Source organism: Maniola jurtina, chromosome 28 (genome assembly GCF_905333055.1).
Source record: "Maniola jurtina chromosome 28, ilManJurt1.1, whole genome shotgun sequence".
NCBI classification, from domain to species: domain Eukaryota; kingdom Metazoa; phylum Arthropoda; class Insecta; order Lepidoptera; family Nymphalidae; genus Maniola; species Maniola jurtina.
In genome coordinates, this window is record NC_060056.1 from 3292911 (window position 1) to 3318004 (window position 25094).

Here is a 25094-nt window from a genome sequence, read left to right on the forward strand (position 1 = left end):
AAACCAATATTATTATACCAATGGAGGTATAATAATATCGCTAAGTTTTGCTAGCGTTCTGGTAACAATTTTCCTTCCGTTAAAGTAACTGATATTTAATTGCTTAAAACGCGCATAAATTAGTAGGTAGGTACTCATAGTGTATCAGGGAAAAAAGTTCTGATCTTGAACTTGAGCAGAGCAAATCTTAGATGCTTATAGCACCGGGAAGTTTTTTTTATCTGTTCTACATATTTAAGAGGAAAATCTCCCCTATACAATAACCTGTTTTTATAGTGTTTTACTTGAAGGAAATTCCGAAATAATTTTTAGGGTTCCGTACCTCAAAAGGAAAAACGGAACCCTTATAAGATCACTTTGTTGTCTGTCTGTCCGTCTGTCAAGAAAATCTATAGGGTACTTCTCGTTAACCTAGAATCATGAAATTTGGTAGGTAGGTAGGTCTTATAGCACAAGAACAGGAATAAATCTGAAAACCGTGAATTTGTGGTTACATCACAAAAAAATAATGAAAATGTGTTTTAAAATTTCAAAGCAAGGTAACAGTACCAAGTGGGGTATTTATTATATGAAAGGGCTTGACTTGTAAATTCTAATACAAATTTTTATTTATTTTTATACTTAATAGTTTTAGATTCATCGTGCAAAATGTTAGATAAATACCTAAGTACGTAACCTTCGATGCGCGAGTCGGACTCGCACTTGGCCGGTCTTTTGTATGGCTATAAGACCTGGAGAGTACATAAGGCTACTTTTTATCCTGGAAAATAAAAGGATTCCCACGGGATTTTTAAAAACCTAAATCCACGCGGGCGAAGCTGCGGGCATCATCTAGTAATCTATACATATAATATAATTGTAGAAAAGTGGTGTCTGTACAATGGAAATGTATAAAAAAAAGTAGCAGGCGTTGTTATTATATCGATGCCGAACCCGAAATTGTAATTAATTTTTTTTTGTCTGTTTGTCTGTTTGTCTGTGTGTTTGTGCACGCTAATATCAGAAACGGCTTATTCGATTTAGATACGGTTTTCACTAATATATTGTAGTAAGCTTCACTTAACATTTAGTGTTTATTTCATGTCAATCGGTTCATAAATAAAAAAGTTATGTCAATTAATTCAAAATATGCTGCCCACTATTCCACGCGAACGAAGTCGCGGGCACAGCTAGTAACTAATAAGCAACGGAAACCGATATTATTATGATCCCATATACTTAATAAGTGTTATCAGATAAAATGATAACATGTGTGAATGTTTATAACTTTGATAACGAATTCTGATTAAACGGATGATGTCATCGAAAGATAGGTTAGTTATGACTAGACGCTTTGGTTGATTATTTATCTATGCAATATAAATAAATAACTGTTGACATTCAACAAGTAAAGTTCACAAGTAATAACACCCCCGACAAGTGAAGGTCATAGTAACTAGAAAAGAACTGATAACTTTCAAACGGCTGAACCGATTTTCTTGGATTGTAGCTAAGAACACTCTCGATCAAGCCACCTTTAAACAAAAAAACAAAATTAAAATCGGTTCATTAGTTTAGGAGCTACGATGCCACAGACAGATACACAGATACACACGTCAAACTTATAACACCCCTCTTTTTGGGTCGGGGGTTAAAAAACTATTTAACCTTCTTCTCTTAAAAATACTATCACAGACGGACATAACTCCGAACTTATTTCCAAACAATATTATAAATGCGAAAGTGTGTCTGTGTGCTAGCTTTTCGCGGCCCAACAGTTTAACTGATTTTAATGAAATTTGGTACAGAATTAGCTTTTTTGAGGGTTCAGGACCTCAAAAAGAAAAACCGGCCAAGTGCGAGTCAGACTCGCGCACTGAGAGTTCCGTACTCGGGTATTTTTTCCAACATTTTGCACGATAAATCAAAAACTACTGTTTTAGAATGTACCTACAGGTAAAGCCCTTTCATGTGATACCCCCAATACCCCACTTGGTACAGTTATGTTACTTTGAAAATCAAAACACATTTTAATTTTTTTTAAATGATGTGACCACGAATTCGCGGTTTTCAGATTTATTCCTGTACTTGTGCTATAAGACCTACCTACCTACCAAATTTCATGATTCTAGGTCAACGGGAAGTACCCTAAAGGTTTGTTGACAGACACGACGGACACGCAAACAGACAAACAACAAGTGAACCTATGAGGGTTCCGTTTTTCCTTTTGAGGTACCCCTAAAAACGGAACCTTTATAGGATCACTTTGTTGTCTGTCTGTCTGTCTGTCGTGTCTGTCAAGAAACCTAAAGTCACGAGGTTTGACAGTTCTGAATTAAATTAAAGTTAGTCTATCCTTTTCTTATTACATTGGTAAGAAAAAGATGCGAATACATATTTCTAAAATAAAGTTGCGATCAGAATCAGTACGTACCATTATCTACATTTAGATTTGAATTCTGCGAACGAGTGTCCAAAACAGGGTGACCTTGAATCGTTTATCGGGGAACTACAATGTACATGCTCGAATATGTTGACCAGAATCGTTTTTAGAGTTCCGTACACAAAGGGTAAAAATGGAGCCCTATTAATGTCACTCTGCTGTCTGTCTGTCTGTCTGTCCGTCTGTCACTGGTCTCTAGCTCCTGACTAAGTGAGTTACAAACCTGAAATTTGGGTATTTGGTGTAGAACGTTGACCCAAAACCAAATATTGAATTAGAAATGCATTTAAATTGTTTTCAGGGGGGCTCCCATACATGAAAAAACCGGTCAAGTGCGAGTCAGACTCGCGCACCGAGGGTTCCGTACTCGAGTATTTTTTTCCAACATTTTGCACGATAAATCAAAAACTATTATGCATAAAATTAAATAAAAAATCTTTTTAGAACGTACGGGTAAAGCCCTTTCATATGATACCCCACTTGGTATAGTTATCTTACTTTGAAAATCGAAACACATTTTAATTATTTTTCTATGATGAACCACTGTTTTCGGATTCTATTCCTTTACTTGTGCTATAAGACCTACTTACCTACTAAATTTCGTAATTCTAGGTCAACAGGAAGTACCCTATAGGTTTTCTTGACATACACGACGGATGGACAGACAGACAGACAGACAACAAAGTGATCCTTTAAGGGTTCCGTTTTTCTTTTTGAGGTACGGAACCCTAAAAACTAAAAAAGCTCTCCAAAATGATCGTTTATTTTAGTAACAACATACAAACTGTTTTATAAACCGTTGTTTTCTAATACTAATATTATTAATTTACTAGAGAATGCCCGCGACTTCGTCCGCGTGGATGTAGTTTCTTGAGGATCCCGTAGGAACTGTTTAATTTTTCGGGATAAAAAGTTGCCTAGATCGATTACAGGAACGCAAGCTACCTCGGTACCAAATTTCATACAAATCGGTCAAGCGGATGGGTCTTCAGGAATCCCGTGGGAATTCCTTGATTTTCCGGAATAAAAAGTAGCCTATGTCCGTCCCCGGGATATATCCCGCTTAAGCTTAGCTTTCGTCAGACTCGGTTAAACTGTTGGGCCGTGAAAAGGTAGCAGACAGACAGACAGATAGATAGACAGACAAACAGACTGACAGACTCACTTTCGCATTTATAATATTAGTATGGATTTATTACCCAGGACAGGTAGTGGCAGTATAATATAATGTATGTATAGGTATTTCGAGTGGTTTTTACGTCGATCCTGATTTGCATAACAAAGCACTTCCATAGATTTGCTAGTGGAAAAGGCCCTGGAGACAACTGCAGGTTGATGTGTCAATCTGTTTATCCTTTGTAGATTTGGCAGGTTCTTAATACAAGTACGTGAACAGCAAATTAACTACATGCAAGTATACTCGTATACAGGGTGTAAACAGAACGCTAGCAAAAGCTTAGCGATTTTTTTTGACGTGACAACGTCTTATAATTCGATAGAGCCGGCTGCACGCACGAAAAAACATGACTCATGCGGCGTTACCTCGCTCTGAGGCGTTCCATGTAAGGCTTGAAGTGCAAGCGAGAGCGCGGAACGAGTGACAAAGAAGCACAATCGGCCTTTGTTGTCACGTTCAACTATCGTCAGTAAACCGACTTTACAGACAACCAATTTTTTTGTTTTAAAAGATTATTAGCCATGCTTATCATGACTAATATTCCCCTTTCCCCTCCAACTAAGCGCAAAGCTGTGTTAGGATTAGGTACGACAATAGTGCAACGGGTGGGGTTTGAACCGCCGACCTTTCGGAATTCAGTCCGCTCCTCAACCGTTGAGCTATTGAGGCTCTATTATGCTACCTTAACACAATCCCATGCCAATTTCTTCCATTGAGTTGAAACGCCGAGTTCAAACACCGAGTTTCTTGCTGGTTCTTCTCAGTAGGAACGGCATTCCGAACTAGTGGTAGATTATTTTGACGGAAAAGTACTTGTAAAAAGTTTAGTTGAATAAAAATCTATCCTATTCTATTCAATAATATCATTTGCCTTATCTTGTAGTTTTAATAATTTAGTATTTTTCAAACTCATAATGCAAAACTCAGGTCAATGTCCCACTTACGGCACGGCATTGACTTCGAGTGCCCTATTTAAGTTCGTTGACCTCTAGCGTCAACCAGATGTTTTACTTGCAATATATTGTGAACTTATAAAAATATAGGATTTTTTCGTACTTTTTTATGGTAATATCTAACAAGTGTAAATTAAAAATTTATAACACCCCCGACAAGTATTTGAGTTTTCCAAAACATCATTTTCAAATAAATAATTATTAATTATGTATCTAGGCAACGTCCATCTTGACAGCTAGTCATTTGTCAATTGACATAATATTATGAACCTAACGGTCTGTTACAAAGTTACAAGAAAACTAGGAAAGAGCTAATAACTTTTAAACGGCTGAACCAATTTTCTTGGATTATAATAGCTAAGAACACTCGATCAAGCCACCTTTCAAATAAAAAAAACTAAAATAAAATCGGTTCATTCGTTTAGGCGCTACGATACACAGATACACACGTCAAACTTATAACACCCCTCTTCTTGGGTCGGGGGTTAAAAAAAGGGAAATAATCATCGGTACTATCACCTAACTTCGTTTTTCCTAGAGTTTGGGATACACCCTGTATAAACTTAATTTTTTGATAATGCTTCCGTTGATGTCATTGAATGAGTAACACAACAGTAGATAAGTAATATTCAGCTCATTAGTTGCATATTGACACTGAGTTGCGTTGTTATTCCACCATCCTACCAAGTAATCGCTACACATGTTATTATAAATGCGAAAGTGTGTTTGTGTGTTGGTTTGTCCTTCAATCACGACACAACGGAGCAGCAGATCGTGATTTTTTTGCCTGGAGAAAAAAAAAACCGGCCAAGTGCGAGTCAGACACGCGTATTGAGGGTTCCGTACTTGGGTATTTTTTTGACATTTTGCTTGATAATTCAAAAACTATTATACTTAAAAATAAATAAAAATTTGTTTTAGGATGTGCAGGTAAAGCCCTTTCATATGATACCCCACTTGGCATAGTTATCTTATTTTGAAAATTGAAACACATTTTAAATTTTTTTTTGTAATGATGTAACCACAAATTCGCGGTTTTCAGATTTATTCATGTACTTACTTGTGCTGTAACACCTACCTACCTGCCAAATTTCATGATTCTAGGTCAACGGGAAGTACCCTATAGGTTTCTTGACAGACAGACAGACTACTACAAAGTGATCCTATAAGGGTTCCGTTTTTCCTTTTGAGGTACGGAACCCTAAAAAATAAGTAAGCTTTACCCATTGTGAATGACCAATTATTGACCAACCAATTACAAAAGAACCTATGTTTTCGAATTGGATTTCGAATATTTTTTTAAAACACGTTTTCTAACACAGTACGGAAAACATAGGTTCGTTTGTGATTGGTAGGTCACCCAAAATGATTAACGCACACTGATTTTGTCCTTATCATTTGAATGGAATTGCGTAACAGAGAAAGCCCTATACTAACTTGTCTCCATTGATTGAGTATAATAAAGAAACCCTTGTTTCAGATGCAGGAAGGGCTAGAAGCTCTCTAAGCTATTCCCAACTATGGGCAGTTCCAAATTCCTCATTCTACAAAACACTACGATGGCCGAAGGCAAGAAATCCATAAAGAACAAACTCATCAAACCATTCGTCGCATTATTCCGAAAGAACAAGAAAGACAAGACAAATGAAATTGCAACAAACAAGCTTGCAACTACAAATGAAAATGCAACAAACGAAAAACGTGAAGAAGCGCCTTTCAATAATCTTCTGAAAAAGCTTGAGAAACTCGAAATTGATAAAAAAGCGAGAGAAGCTGCAACAAAGTTCGACAAGGATTCAATTTGTGATTCAGACAGTGAAATTGATAAGGAACTGCAAGAAAAATTCAACAAGAAACCAAGAAACGATGGTACATCAGTTTACAATAAACAAGACAACAAGAATGATAAAGAATTGGACAAATTCGACGAAAAAGCAATAAATAACGTAAACCATAATAACCAAGATAACGATTCAGTTATAGATAATGACGATGCAGAACTTTTGGAGAAATTCAATGAATTGGAAATCGAGAAGAAGGAAGTTTCACAAGTTGAAGAAGATGAGGAAGAATTAAAGAAGTTCTCCACTAAAATTGTAATTGATGATGCTAGAGCTTCGAGGATAGATTCTCAATCTTCTGAGGACAGCGGTTTTGCAGACAAATGCTCTCTTATTGAATCTGATGAAGAGAACTTGGATAAAGATGTTGATAGGATAGAAGAGAAGGGGGGAGAAGAAGGTATGTTATTTTTCTAAATATATAAAAGGGAAAGCTGTCTGACTGACTGATTTATTTATAGCTAGCTGATAGCTGATGTCCGCGTGGATATAGGTTTTTTCGAATTCCCGTGGGAACTCTTTGATTTTCCGGGATAAAAAGTAGCCTATGTGCTAATCCAGAGTATAATCTATCTCCATCCTAAATTTCAGCCCAATCTGTTCAGTAGTTTTTGCGTGAAGGAGTAACAAACATACACACACACACACACACACACACATATACAAACTTTCTCCTTATACTACTAACTACTATACTAACTAATATTTATAATATTAGTGTGACTACTGGATGGATCAGTTGAAATTTGGCATATGGGTAGCTTTAACTTATCCCCTTTGGGGTTGAAATTTGAAAAATCCTGGGCCGAATTTAATGAATGAGGTGTCAATCGATTCGTTATGGTCCGGGTGACATAGGTCACATTTCATACGAACAAATCGACCTGACGGATGTTACATCCAAAAAAGTGGGGGTCTCCAAATTTTTTTTTCTTCTATTATACCGAGTGGGATGTTAAATGAAAAAGAAAACTCAGAGTTTTTCATAAATCACACTAATATTATAAAGGCGAAAGTTTGTGTGTATGTGTTTGTGTGTATGTTTGTTACTCCTTCACGTAAAAACTACTGGACGGATTGGGCTGAAATTTAGAATGGAGATAGATTATACCCTGGATTAGCACATAGGCTACTTTTTATCCCGGAAAATCAAAGAGTTCCCACGGGAATTTTAAAAAATCTACATCCACGCGAACGAAGTCGCGGGCATCAGCTAGTTTTACTATAAATACTACAGCTAGCGTTATTTATCGACCGTTCTCGGGTAGTAGTCGGGTTTTAGTGCCGTTCAACTTTATATAGATTAGATCTAGCCTTATAATGATTCACTAGTACAATTTTTTACGACCTAACTTTTCAAATGTGTCTCTTTAAATTTTTTTCTATAGAAGAGAAGAAAGAAGGTGCGAAACAGAAGAAATTGCACAAGGCTTACTTGAGGAGGGGTCCCATTAAAAGTAATAAAAGGATACAAGCGCCTGCATCGGCGCCATACCCTTGTGAGGTAAATTATAATCTTTATTTAGGGTTCCGTTCCCGAAGGATGCCAACGGAACCCTGTAACTATGACTCCCGTCCGTCTATTTGTCAGTGGATTGTATCTCGTGAACCGTAATAGGTTGAGAGTTAAAATTTTCACTGAATGTGTATCATATTTTAATTATTTTTTGTGATATAACCAGAAACTCAGTTTTCGGATTGTCCCTTTACTTGTGCTATAAGTCCTACCTTCCTGGCAAATTTCATGATTCTAGGTCATCGGGAAGTAGCCTATAGGTTTTCTTGACAGACACGACAGGTAGACAGACAGACAACAAAGTGATCCTATAAGGGTTCCGTTTATCCTTTTGAGGTACGGATCCCTAAATAGAACCCCGTATGGGTTCGAAATTAGTCGTGCTTACATCGACTAAATACATGAATATAGCAGTAACAACCTATACTTATAATGGAAATAACTCACGGTAGTATAAAAATAAACCTTTTTTTCCAGATAAATCTGAACCCCCAAATCTACTCTGGCGGTCAAGTAATCATCAACTCAAACCAATTCCAACCACCTCAACAAGCATCAACCCCATCAATCTTCATCGAGGCATCAACTAATCAATATCCACCAACCACTGAACTGCCCAACGAAATCGACATATCCTCTTATCTATCCCAAGAAGAAATCAACACATGCTGTAGCATCCTCCAAATCGAGTTACCCCAAACCCAAATCCCCAATATCGACAACTCACCCCCAACTCAATACAATTTCAACTTAAATACAACCCAACCATTAATCCCAGAACTGGATTTACCCACATTTGACGATATAAGCGAAAATGTCTTGAAAGATTTAGATCCATATGTCCTAACACCCCCAAGTTCAGTACACAGCCATTTCATGTACTCCCCTCAAAATCGGAACATAGAATCACCGTTAAAATCCATTGATACATCCCCTGAAAGTGATGCTTTATCCTGGAATGAAGATCTTGAGCAGTTCAGGGATATCACCCCAAACGATCAATTATTTTCACCCCCTCTGGATGCAGAAATAAGGGAAACCACCCCAGTAGAATCTCCAAGGCTTTACAAAAACTTGAAGCATTACAAGGATCGTCAGAAAGAAATGGAGAAAGAGTTCTCCAGGATGGAGTGTTGCCAGATTATTCAGAAACCGTGCAAGGAGATTTTCAACGAGCACTTGCAGAAATTGCAAGAAGGAGAGAGGAGGAAATTGTGTTACAGTGTTGCCAATTTGGAGCTGAGATCTGCTTTTGGGTAAGTGTTTTTTTTCCTTGCCATCCAATCCAATCCCGCTTTTGGATCCAATCCAATCCATCAGCCTGTAAGCGTCCACTGCTGGATATAGGCCTTTCTTGCCATAAAGCTCCATTATATCATGGCAGCTTTATTGCTATTTGCTACTGCCAAGCCTATGGGCTAATAAGTGTTTCTGAGCTAAAGATTTACTTATTTTAACAATTTCTGTGACCAGAAAAGCGTATTTGTACTCTGAAAATTGGAGCCGCCACTCAAGCCTTCTGCGCCTCTTTTTTAGGGTTCCGTAAGAAAATACTCTAATATTTCAGCGTTTTAAGACGATCACAGTCGGGTTTTAGTTTTCAACTTTTTTGCTCCAGTATTTTAAAACCGCGTTTTGTTAGGACCACCTATCATTAGCCAGACTCTTACAATCTTTTTCTTTTAAAATAAAAGTCTTTCTTTTTAACCCCCGACCCAAAAAGAGGGGTGTTATAAGTTTGACGTGTGTATCTGTGTCTGTGGCATCGTAGCTCCTAAACTAATGAACCAATTTTAATTTAGTTTTTTTTTATTTGAAAGGTGTCTTGATCGAGAGTGTTCTATAATCGAGCTATAATCCAAGAAAATCGGTTCAGCCGTTTGAACGTTATCAGCTCTTTTCTAGTTACTGTAACCTTCACTTGTCGGGGGTGTTATAAATTTTTAATTTACACTTGTCTTCCACAGCGTCCTAATCCACACACTACTAGACCTGTCCAGGAGTGATCAGCCCGAGGACCTGAAGATGGCGCTGTTCTGTCTAGCTTGCGAAAAGGTTCTGTCAACTCAAAAGACGCTCTTCCTAGAGGATTTCGGTAAGTTTCTAACATCCCTTCCCATTAATCACATAATAGTAGGGGGTTTCTCCGACGAATACCCAAGCAGACTTCCGCCCTAATAAAATGTAAAGGATCATTTATATAACTCATTATTAGTTTTATTTATTAGTTCACTAGAGGATGCCCGCGGCTTCGCCCGCGTGGATTTCGGTTTTTTAAAATCCCGTGGGAACTCTTTGATTTGCCGGGATAAAAAGTAGCCCTTCCCCAGGACGTATTCCATGTCTGTACCAAATTTCATTCAAATCGGTTCAGCGGTTGGGCCGTGAAAACGTAGCAGACAGACAGACAGACACACTTTCGTATTTATAATATTAGTATAGATTGATCTCCACAAAAACCTTTTGTATTATACCTATATACCATGCTTTGATCTGTGACACAAAAAATGCATAAAAAAGGAAACAATTGTTCCAAATTCCTCAATACCGTGGAACAAGATCGCGTAAAAACGTTACGTTACGTGAAAAATTACGTAATTGTTTACGTTAGGTCCGTTGACCTTTCCCTTAGCAACTACCTCGAGGTTATTGCAAATACACCACTACTTTTTCAGAGTTCCGTACTCGAAGGAACCCTATTATTTAGACTCTGCTGTCCGTCCGTCTGTCTGTCAGTGGGCTATATCTCGCAAACCGTAATAGGTAGAGAGTTGAAATTTTCGCAGAATGTCATGTCAGATCTCACAGCACAAGACAAAAAAATCCGAAAATAGTTTATTTGTAGTTTAAATGATATTATATCACATACTAAATAATTTTCGTCATAGTGTCATACTAATTCAAAAAATGAATATTGGCACTAGGCCGCGCTCTGGATTCAAAATAACGCCCTCCAGGAAATAAACATCACTTTGGCCCCTTGTAACTTAAATAACTATTGTAAACTTACATTTGCTGTTTTTATTGCAATATTTTTTTGTCTCCAGGTTTGAACTTACTACAGTTCGCGGTACTGCGTTGCTACAAGCGGCCGGTGATCACTCGCTATCTGGTGCAATGCATTCGCGTAGTCACCAGGAGTGTCGAATACAAATGCTCGAACAAGATCGTTTTCACTGAGGTATGTAATAACAACATTATGACATTAGTGCGGAAAGTTGAACTTTTATGGCCCTAATTGCCACCAACATTGGAATCGTAATTATGCATATGCATTTTGTGACATTAATTTCGACAGTTTTGAGTCAACGTAAGGTCTCAAGACAAAATGTTAAGATTTCAACAGTTGTCAATTTTTTTATTTACTATTACCTCACTAGTGCGTTACAAAAAATTATATATACTAGCAAACTATTTTATCATTACTATGTCACTCTCCAAGTCTTTTACTATAACCATGCAAAAAGTCACTTTGATCCGTTGCTCCGTTGGGGCGCGATTGAAGGACAAACCAACAATCAAACACACTTTCGCATTTAGAATATGGGTTGTGATTATTGCCTCGTTAGTTCAATGACTGGCATTTGTGATTACGCGGATCATGAATGATCCGATTAGTTAATGTGATTGAGGGAATAGTTTATTTAATTAAATTATTACCGCACTAGGGCTAAAAAACTGTTTTTCTATCTCAGGTGGACGCTAACGGCGACAACTTGCTGATCGCATGCGTGCGAGAAGGCGACAAGTGCGCGAACGTGCTGCGCGAGCTTGTTCGCGTCGACGACAACGACGTGCCGCTGTTCGACGTGCACCACGTCAACACTGACGGTGAGTTGCGTCCGAAACCACGAGCGGAGCGAGCGCTAATATTTTTATCTAGATGATGCCTGTAACTCAAACTCAAAATCATTTATTCAAAATAGGTACTATTGTACCTACACCCTCTAATGGCCAGAATTGTTGGATTTGTAAGATACAGTGGTGATAATTAATTACGTAAACTTAAAACTAACTACGAAGCTTCCAACGCGCCCTAGTCTGAGAAGAGCCTCGTCAGTATGGATATACCTGTTAAGAAATTCCGTGAGAACTTTGATTTCCTGGGATAAAAAGTAGCTTATATTCGTTTTCAAGATGTGTAAATTATCTCTGTGTTAGTAAATTGACTTGATTTTAGGAAATCCCGTTCACAATGTTACCTGTCTACTGTAACAATTCGGCGATTACACTGATTTGTGGTTATTGTAATGGTTGTTTGGCCCATGTTAGTAATAGTCAGCAATCATCCACTTTCCGCACTAGTGTGTAAAGTAATGTATTATGGTTGCAGGTTACACGGCGCTGCACGTGTGCTGCAGCGAGCACAGCGCGCGTGCGCCGCGCGCGCACACGCTGCACGTGCTGCTGCGGCACGCCGGCGCCGAGCGCGAACGACAGGTGAGACAACAATCTTCATCATTGCCCCATCGCCGGTCCACTACTGAGACCGGGTCTGCTCTCAGAATGAGAAGGTCATAGTCTGCCACGCTGACCAAGTGTGGATTGGAACACTTCACGCATCTTTGTGAACATTTTGGAGAACTCTCAGACATACATACAGTTTTCCTCACAATGTTTTCCTTCACCATTAAAGCAAGTGGCATTAATGGCTTAAACACACCAAGCATAATAAGTGGTAATATTTCTCCTACTTGCTTCGGATATTGCTTCATTATTAAAAAAAAAAAAAACGTCGATCAGCTACTTTCGGTACGAAACGGTGGGTTTGGTAAACACTGCCATCCCCTTTCAGGTTAGCCCGCTTCCATTTTAGACTGCATCATCAATTACCACCAGATGTGATTTCAATTCAAAAAAAAAAATTATTCAATTAAACTTTTACACGTGCTTTTGAATCGTCAAAATAATCTACCACTGGTTCGGAATGCCGTTCCTACCGAGAAGCACCAGCAAGAAACTCGGCGGTTGCTCTTTTCAAATATTCAATTTACAATAATATGTACAAGCAATTGCAGCCCCACGTATTGGTGGAACGAGTCAAATTCAAGCTTTTTTGTCATTTACGTCAAGGGTTAGGTTAGGTTAGGTTAGGTTAACTTGTATCTGAATAAAAAATTCTTTAATAAGCATTTTGAAAATGAATTTTGATCTAGGATCGCAAAGGGGGTGAGACCCCCCTCCACCTGGCAGTAAACTCCGCCAACTGCTCTCTGGACATGATCCTGATCTACTTCCACCACATCGAGCGCGGCCAGTGGTACAGCCTCGCGCATATGAAGAACAGCAGGTCGGTACCAATTACTATACAGGGTGTAATCAGAACGCTAGCAAAAACGAAGACAGGTGATAATACTGATTATCACTGATAAGGTACCACAAAAAAAAACGCAAAAAAATTTAAACATCCTGTATTTTTCAAAGTTCACAATACATTGCAAATAGAACATCTGACTGCCGCTAGAGGTCAACGAACTGTTATAACCCTAGCCTAGGCCGCATATTGCTGACTTGCTATTTCCAAATTGACACAAATAATAAATCATCAATCAGCAGTATGGGGCCTATAAAACGATGCATTTGGCAACAATAAGCCAGTTCTCAATTCTTCAGTCCTATCCACTCTAACTTCGGACCCGGTTTTAGCCTGCCGGTTGGACCTCGGAAAAGACTGTAGAAGAGGCTCCGGCTCGATAAACCCTTCACTAGGGTTCCGCGCTCAGTATAACCCAAGTATCCAAGTTGACTGTGTAACAAAACATTAAATAAACGGGGTGTTCATCTGACTTCATGTTTGTTTCTCTGCCGCCGAGACACCCCGTTATAACAGAACGTTACATAAATAGGCAACTCGGAGTCAATTTCGCGTCGTAGGTGGGGCATTGACCCGAGTTTTGCACGCTATACATTTCGGGTTTGAAAAATACTAAATCATTTAAACTACAAGATAAAGCAAATGGTTATTGGCATTAGATTGTATTAGTTGTTTGTTGTTTTTGTTAGCGTTCTGTAGACCTTTATTTCAATTGTAACAACAAATTTAATTAATGATACGAGGTCCTCAAGCTGTAACTTGCGTGAATATTTTTTTTTGGGATGGCCATATTTTATAATGGGTATAGCCAATAACCAGTAATTCATAGAGATCGTTGATTACATTGTAAACCGCCCATAAAGATCTGCGATTATAATATTATTATACCGCACTTGTGACCAAAGTACTATTTTGTATTTATTTGGCCACCTATAGAGATGATGCGGTAATAATATGATTGTTGCACTTGCGCGGTAATATAATTCAATAGTATTCCATACTATTTTAGGTGACCAGTTTTTGACGTGACAACGTCTTATAATTCGATAGAGCCGGCTGCACGCACGAAAAAACATGACTCATGCGGCGTTACCTCGCTCTGAGGCGTTCCATGTAAGGCTTGAAGTGCAAGCGAGAGCGCGGAACGAGCGACAAAGAAGCACAATCGGCCTTTGTTGTCACGTTCAACTATCGTCAGTAAACCGACTTTACAGACAACCAATTTTTTTTAAACCGTTAATTTCTGTTTCCAGTGGAAAAAATCCTTTGGAATACGCGAAATTTGGAAAAAAATCGAGACCGAACTACCCACGAGAAATACTGGATTTCCTCGAGAGATGCAGAAAATGAAGAAAGTAATAATTATTTTTAATAAATTGTTAAATGTAAAACTCATTAGTTTCTCGTCATTTACCCCTTCGATCAAAGATTTTTTTTCTCTCTCGTCTGGCTTTACACAGATTAGCCAATGTCAAGTTTGTAGTTATTTACAAGTTAGGGAAACTATATAAGTATGGACTTCGTCTGTGCCGGCGCTCGTCGACATACGCGCGGCGCCCCTATAGAGCGCTGCCCAATCAGTTCCACTACAAAAAATACCAGTGAAACACAAAAACCGGCTACTTTTAACAAAAAAAAAACACTCCAAAAAGGCACCGCACGCGCGCCAGCAAACGCCAACCCAGACGAAGTCTGATCAAAGATTTACACATAACGCTGGGTTTCTATATCAGAAATCTAACACATTTCTTCTTGTCTTATATCTATTTTAACCGACTTGTGACGTTGAAAGTGGGGTTCCAATTTATGGCGATATTTTTTTAAATGTCTTCGTTAAAGTAATAATTTTGCTGTCGCGGACTTTTACTAAAAGTTTGCGATAGCTGATATACGCTATAACCAAATTGTAATGCGTAACAAGTGTAAATTAAAAATTTATAACACCCCCTACAAGACTAGTGAAGGTAACTAGAAAAGAGCTGATAACTTTCAAACGGCTGAACCGATTTTCTTGGATTATAGCTAAGAACACTCTCGATCAAGCCACCTTTCAAACAAAAAAAACTAAATTAAAATCGGTTCATTAGTTTAAGAGCTACGATGCCACAGACAGATACTCAGATACACACGTCAAACTTATAACACCCCTCTTTTAAAAAATGAGTTCTCACGCGCCTTTTTAACTTTATTGTCAAATATCATGTCAAAAGTACGATTTCAAAGGGTTGGGAAGCTTCGATAGCTCAACGGTTGAGGAGCGGACTGAATTCCGAAAGGTCGGCGGTTCAAACCCCACCCGTTGCACTATTGTCGTACCTACTCCTAACACAGCTTTGCGCTTAGTTGGAGGGGAAAGGGGAGTATTAGTCATGATTAGCATGGCTAATATTCTTTTAAAAAAAAGGTGAACCGCACTTTTGACACGTCAGTTGACCCATAGAGTTAAAATGGCTCGTAAGAACTCATTTTGTACGGACTATTTTTTTCTCGTCTGGCTTTACAAAGATTAGCCAATGTCAAGTTTGTAGTTATTTGTAACAAGTTAGTTAAACTATACAAGTATGGACCCCGTCTGTGCCGGCGCTCGCCGACACACGCACGGCACCCTCTTAGAGCGTTTTCCAGTCAGTTTTAACAAAAAAAAAAACACTCCAAAAAGGCAGAGCACGCCCGCCAGCCAACACCAACACAGACGAAGTCCGTACGGACTATATCTCTATGGAGCATGGAAGTAGAAGCTTAGGGTCTGTGCACATTGGAGGGCTTGATGAGGGCCATTGAACGCAGGCTCTGTTATTTTTATTATGAACTAGCTTTAATTTAGAAACTAACAAAACGAAACTATTTTTATTAAATAAAAATGTTTTTTTTTTTCATTTATCATGTTTATCATATTTTTGTTATTGTAATACAGACATAATAAATAGAGATTCATTAATAATTTTACTACTTTTATCTTTTCTTATCATAAATTCATTATTAATTTTAAGTAATTTTGATCAAATATACTGAGAAATGTTTTACTAACTATACAATTTTTTTATTTTTTTTTATGAATTAAAATACAAATAACAAACATATTTTTAAGGTAAGTAATATGGACAATCACATTTTGACTGAATTTAAATGCCGGGAAGATTAGATATTTTAAAAATAGGACATTTTATCATAAAACTACTTTAAAGGTTTTTTTTATTTCCATTGATATTTTTTTATATTATAATAAATACCTCTGGCTACTGATATATTAAATATATTTGTAGTATGTATAACGATGCTATAATTTGTATATAGGAGTAACAATAAAATGACGACGAAACCTAATTTTTGTAGGTACTTATGTAAAAGTAGGCATTGGAAGAAGACAGAAAAAAATGTTTTTTCGGAAATTTTTCGGTTTAGCGTTTCGATTAGTCTGTATTTTACTGTGTCATAAGCTTTTTTAGCTGAAAACTGTTGTTTTTTTTTACAATAATTGTATTTGAGGAAGATATAAAGATCCGTTTCGTTTTAAATGTTTTTGTTTTATTTATATTAAACCTGATCTACCTATTAAAAATATTTTATCTGTAGAAGCGAAAATGCTGGAAAAGCATATTTTGTCTTAAATAAGTTCAATCATGACTAACATTCCCCTTTCCCCTCCAACTAAGCGTAAAGCTTGTGCCAGGAGTGGGTACGACAATAGTGCAACGGGTGGGGTTTGAACCGCCGACCTTTCGGAATTCAGTCCGCTCCTCAACCGTTGAGCTATTGAGGCTTAATTATAACTAGCTGATGCCCGCGACTTCGTTCGCGTGGATGTAGGTTTTTTAAAAATCCCGTGGGAACTCTTTGATTTTCCGGAATAAAAAGTAGCCTATGTGCTAATCCAGGGTATAAACATACACACTCACACACACATACAAACTTTCTCCTTTATAATACCTATTAGTGTTATTAATTTAGGGAGCGGGTGGACGAGGAAGGCCTCTTGGAAAGGCTATGCCTAGCAGTGGACCGTATACAGGAATGGAATGAAATAACATAAATTAAGTTTTTGTAGGTATAGTGCGTTTCATCGAATAGTACCTATGGCGTTATGTTGGCTCCCCTGTCTGTTGGGTGGTCATTGGCACCATTATTGGCATGAGAAGACGCAGATTTTGTTTATTTTCATTTGGTTTTCATTTCATTCATTCAGGAAAATCAAATGAAAATCTTGGATGAATAAATACTTATGAAAATAAACAAAATCTGCGTGTTATGTAAATATGGTGCCAATGACTTGGACAGACAGGGGAGCCAACATAACGCCATAGGTACTATTCGATGAAACGCACTATACACGATTTTATTAATATTCTGACTTCTTACAATTTTTTTTAGAACATATTTTAATTGTTTTTTTTTTCTTTGATTTTTTATATCATTATTTTTGCATTTGTTATTTTTTAAAGTTACTTTATTACTTAATATTATACCATATAACTAACATTTTCATATGAATTAAAACTTTGTTTCTTTAATTATTTTTTTATAAGAGCGTGGATTTGACCTGCAGCTCGCTGCAGCAATGTGCGGGACTTTCAACTACTTTTATACTTGGCATAATATTGTAATCAACTCTTTGAAAAGAGTAACCGCCGAGTTTCTTGCTGGTTCTTAGGGAAGGCATTCCGAACCAGTGGTAGATGCTTTTGACGATTCAAAAGTACTTGTAAAAGTTAAATTAAATACATTTTTTTTGATTAGACGTCAATTCAGGATCAAACCAAAGTTACCACACTTCATACCGTTAACTTGTTTTTTTATGATGTAACCACAAATACAAATACAAATACAAAAATATTTATTTCGGTATAAAACAAGTTTACATATAACATAGAAATTGGGACCGTCCCAGTAAGTGACTAGTATTAAACTAGTACTTGTGGCGGGCGGCCCCGCTCTTCCATAGCATATTCTGTTACAATGGAAATAAATAAGTAGTTTCTAAAAGTAATAAGCAAATTAATTATTAAACAAATGAGAGTAAAAAAATAAGCAATATTAGGTAATTTTAGAGTTACAGTTATATAAAATTAAATAGTAAATCTACTGCTAAATACAAGATGTGTGTGTGTGTGTGTGAACCACAAATTCGCGGTTTTCAGATTTTTCCTGTACTTGTGCTATAAGACTTACTACTTGCCAAATTTCATGATTCTACGTCAACGGGAAGTACCCCATAGGTTTCTTGACAGACATACAACAAAGTGATCCTATAAGGGTTCCGTTTTCCTTTTGAGGTACGGAACCCTAAAAAGACCGTGTTTTGTGGCGCGCTCTTGGAAATTCCATGTCCAGCTGTGAGGATTCAAGGAAAAGGAGTATAAATAAAACAAAAAAAAGTTAAGAGTTGCAACTTTATTCTTCTCTAATTCGAGATTTCAATATTTTCACCTTACAACATTCATTAAAATACATCCATGTCCAAATTACACGCACATATTACTTCAGGCACACAAATATATTACAAGATCGATTCGAAAAGTAAATGCAGGTAGAAAACTAAACTGATTGTCTATGGATATGTTATCTAATTAGGGCTCGTCGCAGACTACATATTTTTGATCGTCAGATGGGATTGATTCACAAATTAGCAAGTATCAAGTCTTACTTTGTTACGAGGACTTTGTCTGTGTTGGTGTTGGCTGGCGGGCGTGCTCTGCCTTTTTGGAGTGTTATTTTTGTTAAAACTGACTGGAAAGCGCTCTAAGGGGGTGCCGTGCGTGTGTCGGCGAGTGCCGGCACAGACGGGGTCCATACTTGTATAGTTTAACTAACTTGTTACAAACAACTACAAACTTGACATTGGCTAATCTTTGTAAAGCCAGACGAGAGAAGAAAAAAAACTTTGTTACAGTAAGGTACACAATTTTCGTGTAATTATAGATCGTTTCAACGTATAGTTCTTATGGCGTTATGTTGGCTGACCTTTCTCTCTAAGTAATTGATTGGTCATTGGCACCATATAGGCATGCGAAGACGCAGATTTTATTTTCATTTCATTCATTCATGAAAATCAAATGAAAATAAACAAAATCTGCGTCTTCTTATGCAAATATGGTGCCAATAACTTGGACAGACAGGGGAGCCAACATAACGCCATAGGAACTATTCGTTGAAACGATCTATAGTTGACAGTGACATTTATAATTATTATTGGACAAAATACAATGTTACCAACTGTGACTAGTTCTGTTGTACGCAATCTCTAAGATAAAGTAAAGGTCTAAATCTAATGCTATCCTTTTCCGCACGGAACATTATGAAAGAAATAGCAATATATTAAGACCCATAATTTATTCTAACCAACAGTATATCAATCAATCGACCGTTCAAAAGTCGGTAGTTTGCGAGCGCCCTTAAAAGTTAATATTACAAACATTACCTAAGAAGTTTCGTTTTAACTCTTTATGTAAAATCTTATCAATAATATCATTACATTAGTCTGTATTTATTAGTACACCTAAAATTAAAGTAAAAAAATAACTGTCGATTTTCTATTTAATTTTGAAGTTAAAAAATGTTAGCAGTTTCTTACACAGTTAGACCCTAAAAGAACTGACTTTTCAATCGCCAAATAATGTAATTTTGTAAAGAGAAAAAATTGTTTCTTTGTAATCGATACACTATGAAACTAATGAACCGATTTTAATAATTCTTTCACCATTAGAAATTCAGCTAATCCAGAAATAACATAGGCTACATATTTTATTATGTACCTATAAATTCAAAAATTAACTTTATTTCTCAGTTAAACATTATTTGGCGATTGAAGTTGGGGCGTCATAATAAAATTAAGTTAAAAGATGAGACAGTTATTCGTTTACTGTTATTTTACGCTCTAAAAATAGACAAAAACTTTCATTACTAACTTTAGTTTAACAAAACTAATATAATGGACCCCCGGTATCCGGCCCCCCCTGTAATCCGACATGTCTATTATTGAATTTACTAAATTTGACATACATATTACATAGTGAATAGTGAAGTAATATAATATGATTTGTACTTCAGAGTATGCATATCATATAAAATCTTATCGTTGGATCTGTAATTCGTCGGATTACAAGTTACTCTTTTGTAAAATATTCCGGACTATAGGGGGTCCTAGGCAGTACTCTATAATCCGACAAATTCGATAGTTCGACAATGCCCTGCAAAACGTTTGTCGGATTACCGGGGGTCCACTGTATTTTTGTACAGTAAAGTAGTCAAAATTGATCAATATGTATTATTTTAGCAATTTTCGAAAGATTTTTTTTAAATTTCAGCTGCCTTTAGACATAAAATAAAAATATTATATTGACTATTACATGAATTTTTAAAATTGCACCAAATTATAATTTAAAAAAAATATATATATTATAGATATGCACCAATTTGATTTTTCTTTTGTCAATTTAACTAAAAATATCCCTTAATATAATAAGATTAACCTAAAAAATAATTGCATTAAGGTACATGAGACGGGTCTGCCCGCGAAATTCAAAATTAATTTGGTTTTTCGCAATTTATAAAGCAATATGACAAAGAAGGTTTATGGCATTCTAATTCCGACGATGGCAGTATCATCTTCACAGGATTACATAAAAATCTTTACTTGAAAGTGTTCAGTTTAAGAAATTAGTCAAAATAATGAGTTTGACATGAGTTACTCACAAATAAGTCGATACTATAGCTAATTTCTTAAACTGGTCCCTTTCAAGTAAAGATTTTATATAAACCTGTGAGGATGATACTGCCATTGGCGCAATTAAAGTGCCATAAGCCTACTTTGTCGTATTAGTTTACAAATTGCGAAAAACCAAATTAAATTTTAATTTCGCGGGCAGACAACGTCTCATGCACCTTAAGTTGAAACTCGCTTCATGTTTTAAAAATATATTTTTTTAGCTATGGCAGATTTTTTTAAAGCCATGATGTTCTTAGTGCGATCTTTATATTTACAAAATTATTAAAATTGTATAGACAATTCACAAAATACACTACACACAAAGTTGGTAAAAACCACAGAATTCAGAATTGTAATAGAAATGGTAAAGGAACGTTTCCACCGGAGATGACTATACCATCAGTTTATTGTACAAACTACGTATTTGAATTGTGTTGTGTTTAGACACTACAATTATGTCGTCCTGATCGTAGAAGTGTCGATTTTGCAAAAAAAAAAAAAACATTTGCCACATTATATGGATGCAGGATGAAAATATTAATCCACCATCTTTTTTATCGAATTTTCATTGCTGCACATTTTTTTATAGCAAAAATTGACAAAAAAAACTTCGTAAATTATTTAGAATGGCTGAAATTCACAGAATTCAGATCCGTCACTTTTCTACGATCACGACGAAGGGTATGCGTAATTATCTGTGTGTAACTAAAAAGCGACACCTGTCCTGGTTGTAAAGAACAGCAAATACCATTTCTATAACCATATTTCGAATTCTGTGGTAAAAACAATATTATTCATAAGATGTTTATCACATATCAAGAGTTTGTACACATTTGCTATAAGCTTGATCTCCACGCTGATACATGCTCGACGAACTTGCTTGATATTTCTTATTTATTTATTTCTTTCTTTGTTATATAGATATATTTCTTTCTTTCTTTCTTATATAGATTATAGAGCATGGGATTCGTCCACACATCCGAATTATTTGAATGAACTTAAAAACGTCGAACATGTTAGGAGACCTAGCCATTATAATTAATAAAATCCAGGGTTGCCAACTAATCATAAATTTATTTTCCCGAACTTTTAAGGTAAATACCTAAAAATTCCTTGATTTTGAATAACCCTATTCTCGTAAGTAATGACTCACGAGAATGGGAGGATTTATCCAATGTGATATATTATAAAATAAAAATCGATGAAATTAACAGACAAAAATCGTCTATAAAGCGTACAAACTAATAAAGGGAAATCATGTCCGCCATATTCCGATGTTCTAGCTAGAAATATATTTTGAGTCAATATATTTTCAATAAATTTCTTTTTACGAAATCCACTGAAAATAATTGAAAACATATTTCTAGCTAAGACATGGTGAATCTTTTGTTAGTTTGAACGCGTTATAGTTGCAATACCCCTGACTTTAAACATAGATTCGCATAGACGTATATAAAACGAGAAACTTTACTTTCCAATTAAAAAAAACTACGTAAAAAGTTAACAGCAGTTTCTTTAGTTAGAGATTATTTTTTTTTTACACACGAAACTAAAAATTGAAAAAAAAATAAAAGCATAATTAAAAGTCACAGACCGAAGAGAAAAGATATCAAATCAAGAAAGTGTCAATTCAATTATGTTTCCAACCTTTGGTCTGTGGTATAAGCAAGAAGTTTAAAAAGTAACTAATATTATTAAATACACGACGCATTTTAAGAGGGGTCTCTCCGTCACTCGCTCCATACAAACGTAGTTCCAATTTCATTTGAAACTGAATATTATAACAGAAATCTGGAAAACCACAGGCACAGATTAGTTTTCTAGAATGTCTGCAAAATTTCATGGACTTTAGTTGCTTAATATTCAAATGAAATTGGAACTACGATTGTATGGAGTAAGTGACAGAGAGAGTCCTGTTAAACGTTTCTACGACCACGAAAAAAATATATTCATCTGAGATCGTTTTTTTATGATTTTTTAAAAATTTATATATTTTTTTTTACATTTCATTTCATTCTTATTACTAAGCTAATACATACCTAAAGAATAATAAAGAAAAAGAATCAATTTTATTATTTATGAATATTTATGTACTTAACATTGAAAATGTCGATTTTTTTAAATTTTTTTACATTTTTAAGTCGATAATAAAAAATTTGAAAAAAAAAAACTTCGCAAATTGATTCGCAATGTAACTATTTCAACCAGTGGTAAATATTTTATGGGAATTGGATAAACTAGAAGGGACATGGAAATCTATTAAACCCAATACCCTTAAAGGTGCCCACGCACTTGAACTGAACTGCAGCGGAACTGCGCGTCGCGTCAGCGCCCCGCACGATATTCTCTCCAGCCGCGACGCGCGTACGTCACTGCCGCGCGACGCGGCTGGAGAGAATATCGTGCAAGTGCGTGTGCACCTTAAATTGCTTGGTGGTAAAACTTAACCGCTCGGGCGGTCGTCCACTAGTAGTTGAAATAACTACACTAACATCCAACGTTAGTCAAAATACATATATTAATAATTAACTATACTATAATGTTATAATACTAAAAACATTCGGCCTCACTTAAAACCTTTTTTTAAATTTCTCATTTATGAAGGACCACATTACTGTCCTAAGGCCTAAAAAAATGACAGCATTAGGTTCTTTTAATACGTCCACGGCCTAAAGTTATACTATATAACGCTTCCAAACTAAGAAAGTTACTATTTCCCTTATTACCCGCCATATTTTTACATCCTAGCTGTAAATATATTACATTTATTTTTAATATGTTGATATTCAAAAACAACGTCCCTATATGGCATTCACTCTTCTTAGTTTGGACGTGTTATATACCTACGCTACTCATTTTTTTTCGGGCCTTGTTAAAAACAAAAAATTATATCGGTGGAATTTTTTCCCCTTGTTTTTCTTACAGTTCACTCGCTCACACAAACACACAACAAAAACGTAGGTACATATGGAATCTTTTTTTTTAGTTTTTAAAAATCACAGTACGAAAGCTATGGGAAATTACGGGGGCAGCCCTTTTTTGCCGCCAAAAAACTAGGTACATACTTTCGCTTGGAATAATGATCTAAATGTTAGTAGTATTACTTTTTTTTATATTTCATGGTTAATTTAAAAGAATCTTAAAAAAGGAGCACCCATTTTTAACCCCCGACCCAAAAAGAGCACCCCTCTTTATAAGTTTGATGTATGTATCTGTGTATCTGTGTGTCTGTGTATCTGTGTGTCTGTGTATCTGTGTGTCTGTGTATCTGTGCATCTGTCTGTGGTACCGTAGCGCCTAAACTAATGAACCGATTTTAATTTAGTTTTTTTTTGTTTGAAAGGTGGCTTGATCGAGAGTGTTCTTAGCTATAATCCAAGAAAATCGGTTCAGCCGTTTGAAAGTTATCAGCTCTTTTCTAGTTACTGTAACCTTCACTTGTCGGGGGTGTTATAAATTATTAATTTACACTTGTTCAGCTCTTATTTTTAGAGCTATTTTTTTTTCTATTCAATCAAGCCTATGCTAAAACTACAATGAAATGAGTGGGATTAAAATCTACGATTTTTAATACTTTTATGACGCATCCAAACAATAAACTAAGAAAGGGAAATCTATTGAGATATATTGAATCAAAATGTAGTTTTAAGCTAAGACATTACAACATGGCAGATATTATTTCCCTTTGTTAGAATGGACGCATTATACGAATTTAGGTAAGTACTCAACCAATGTTTTTGTTTTTTCTTTTTGTATTTATTTTTAAAAAGAATATCAGTCATTTTAATCATGACTAACATTCCCCTTTCCCCTCCAACTAAGCGTAAAGCTCGTGCTAGGAGTAGGCAGTAGTGCAACCACCGACCTTTCAGATTTTAATCCGGTCCTATAACCGTTGAGCTATTGTGGCTTGTTTTTGGTTAGTAAATATTTTTTCATTTCAAAGTAATTTTTTTTCAAAATGCCAAAATTCCAAACCTTTCATACGCACCATAGTTTATTATTTATTTTCTTAAAAAGTATAAATTACGAATAATAAAGCTGAGTTTACTGATAAAATAGGCTGAAAATAAGCACTGCCCTCGTTCATTTTTTTTAAATTAAAAATAAAATAAAATAAAAACTAAAAATTAAAAATACACCAACCTCCTTGAATTCCAGACCGATTC

At 36.0% G+C, this 25094-nt stretch overlaps 1 protein-coding gene across 1 annotated transcript in view; it reads left to right on the top strand.

Annotated features, from left to right (window-relative positions):
* The window catches only part of LOC123879399, a 36872-nt gene extending 22257 nt beyond the window's left edge, over window positions 1–14615 (top strand). The window contains exons 2-10 of the mRNA XM_045927074.1: window positions 6033–6793; window positions 7782–7897; window positions 8387–9165; window positions 9877–10004; window positions 10957–11090; window positions 11605–11740; window positions 12243–12349; window positions 13066–13199; window positions 14477–14615. Of these exons, the coding sequence (XP_045783030.1) occupies window positions 6073–6793; window positions 7782–7897; window positions 8387–9165; window positions 9877–10004; window positions 10957–11090; window positions 11605–11740; window positions 12243–12349; window positions 13066–13199; window positions 14477–14573 (2352 nt within the window). The 5' untranslated portion in view covers window positions 6033–6072 and the 3' untranslated portion in view covers window positions 14574–14615. The remainder of the gene's footprint in view (window positions 1–6032; window positions 6794–7781; window positions 7898–8386; window positions 9166–9876; window positions 10005–10956; window positions 11091–11604; window positions 11741–12242; window positions 12350–13065; window positions 13200–14476) is intronic.
* The last annotated feature ends 10479 nt before the right edge of the window (window positions 14616–25094 follow it).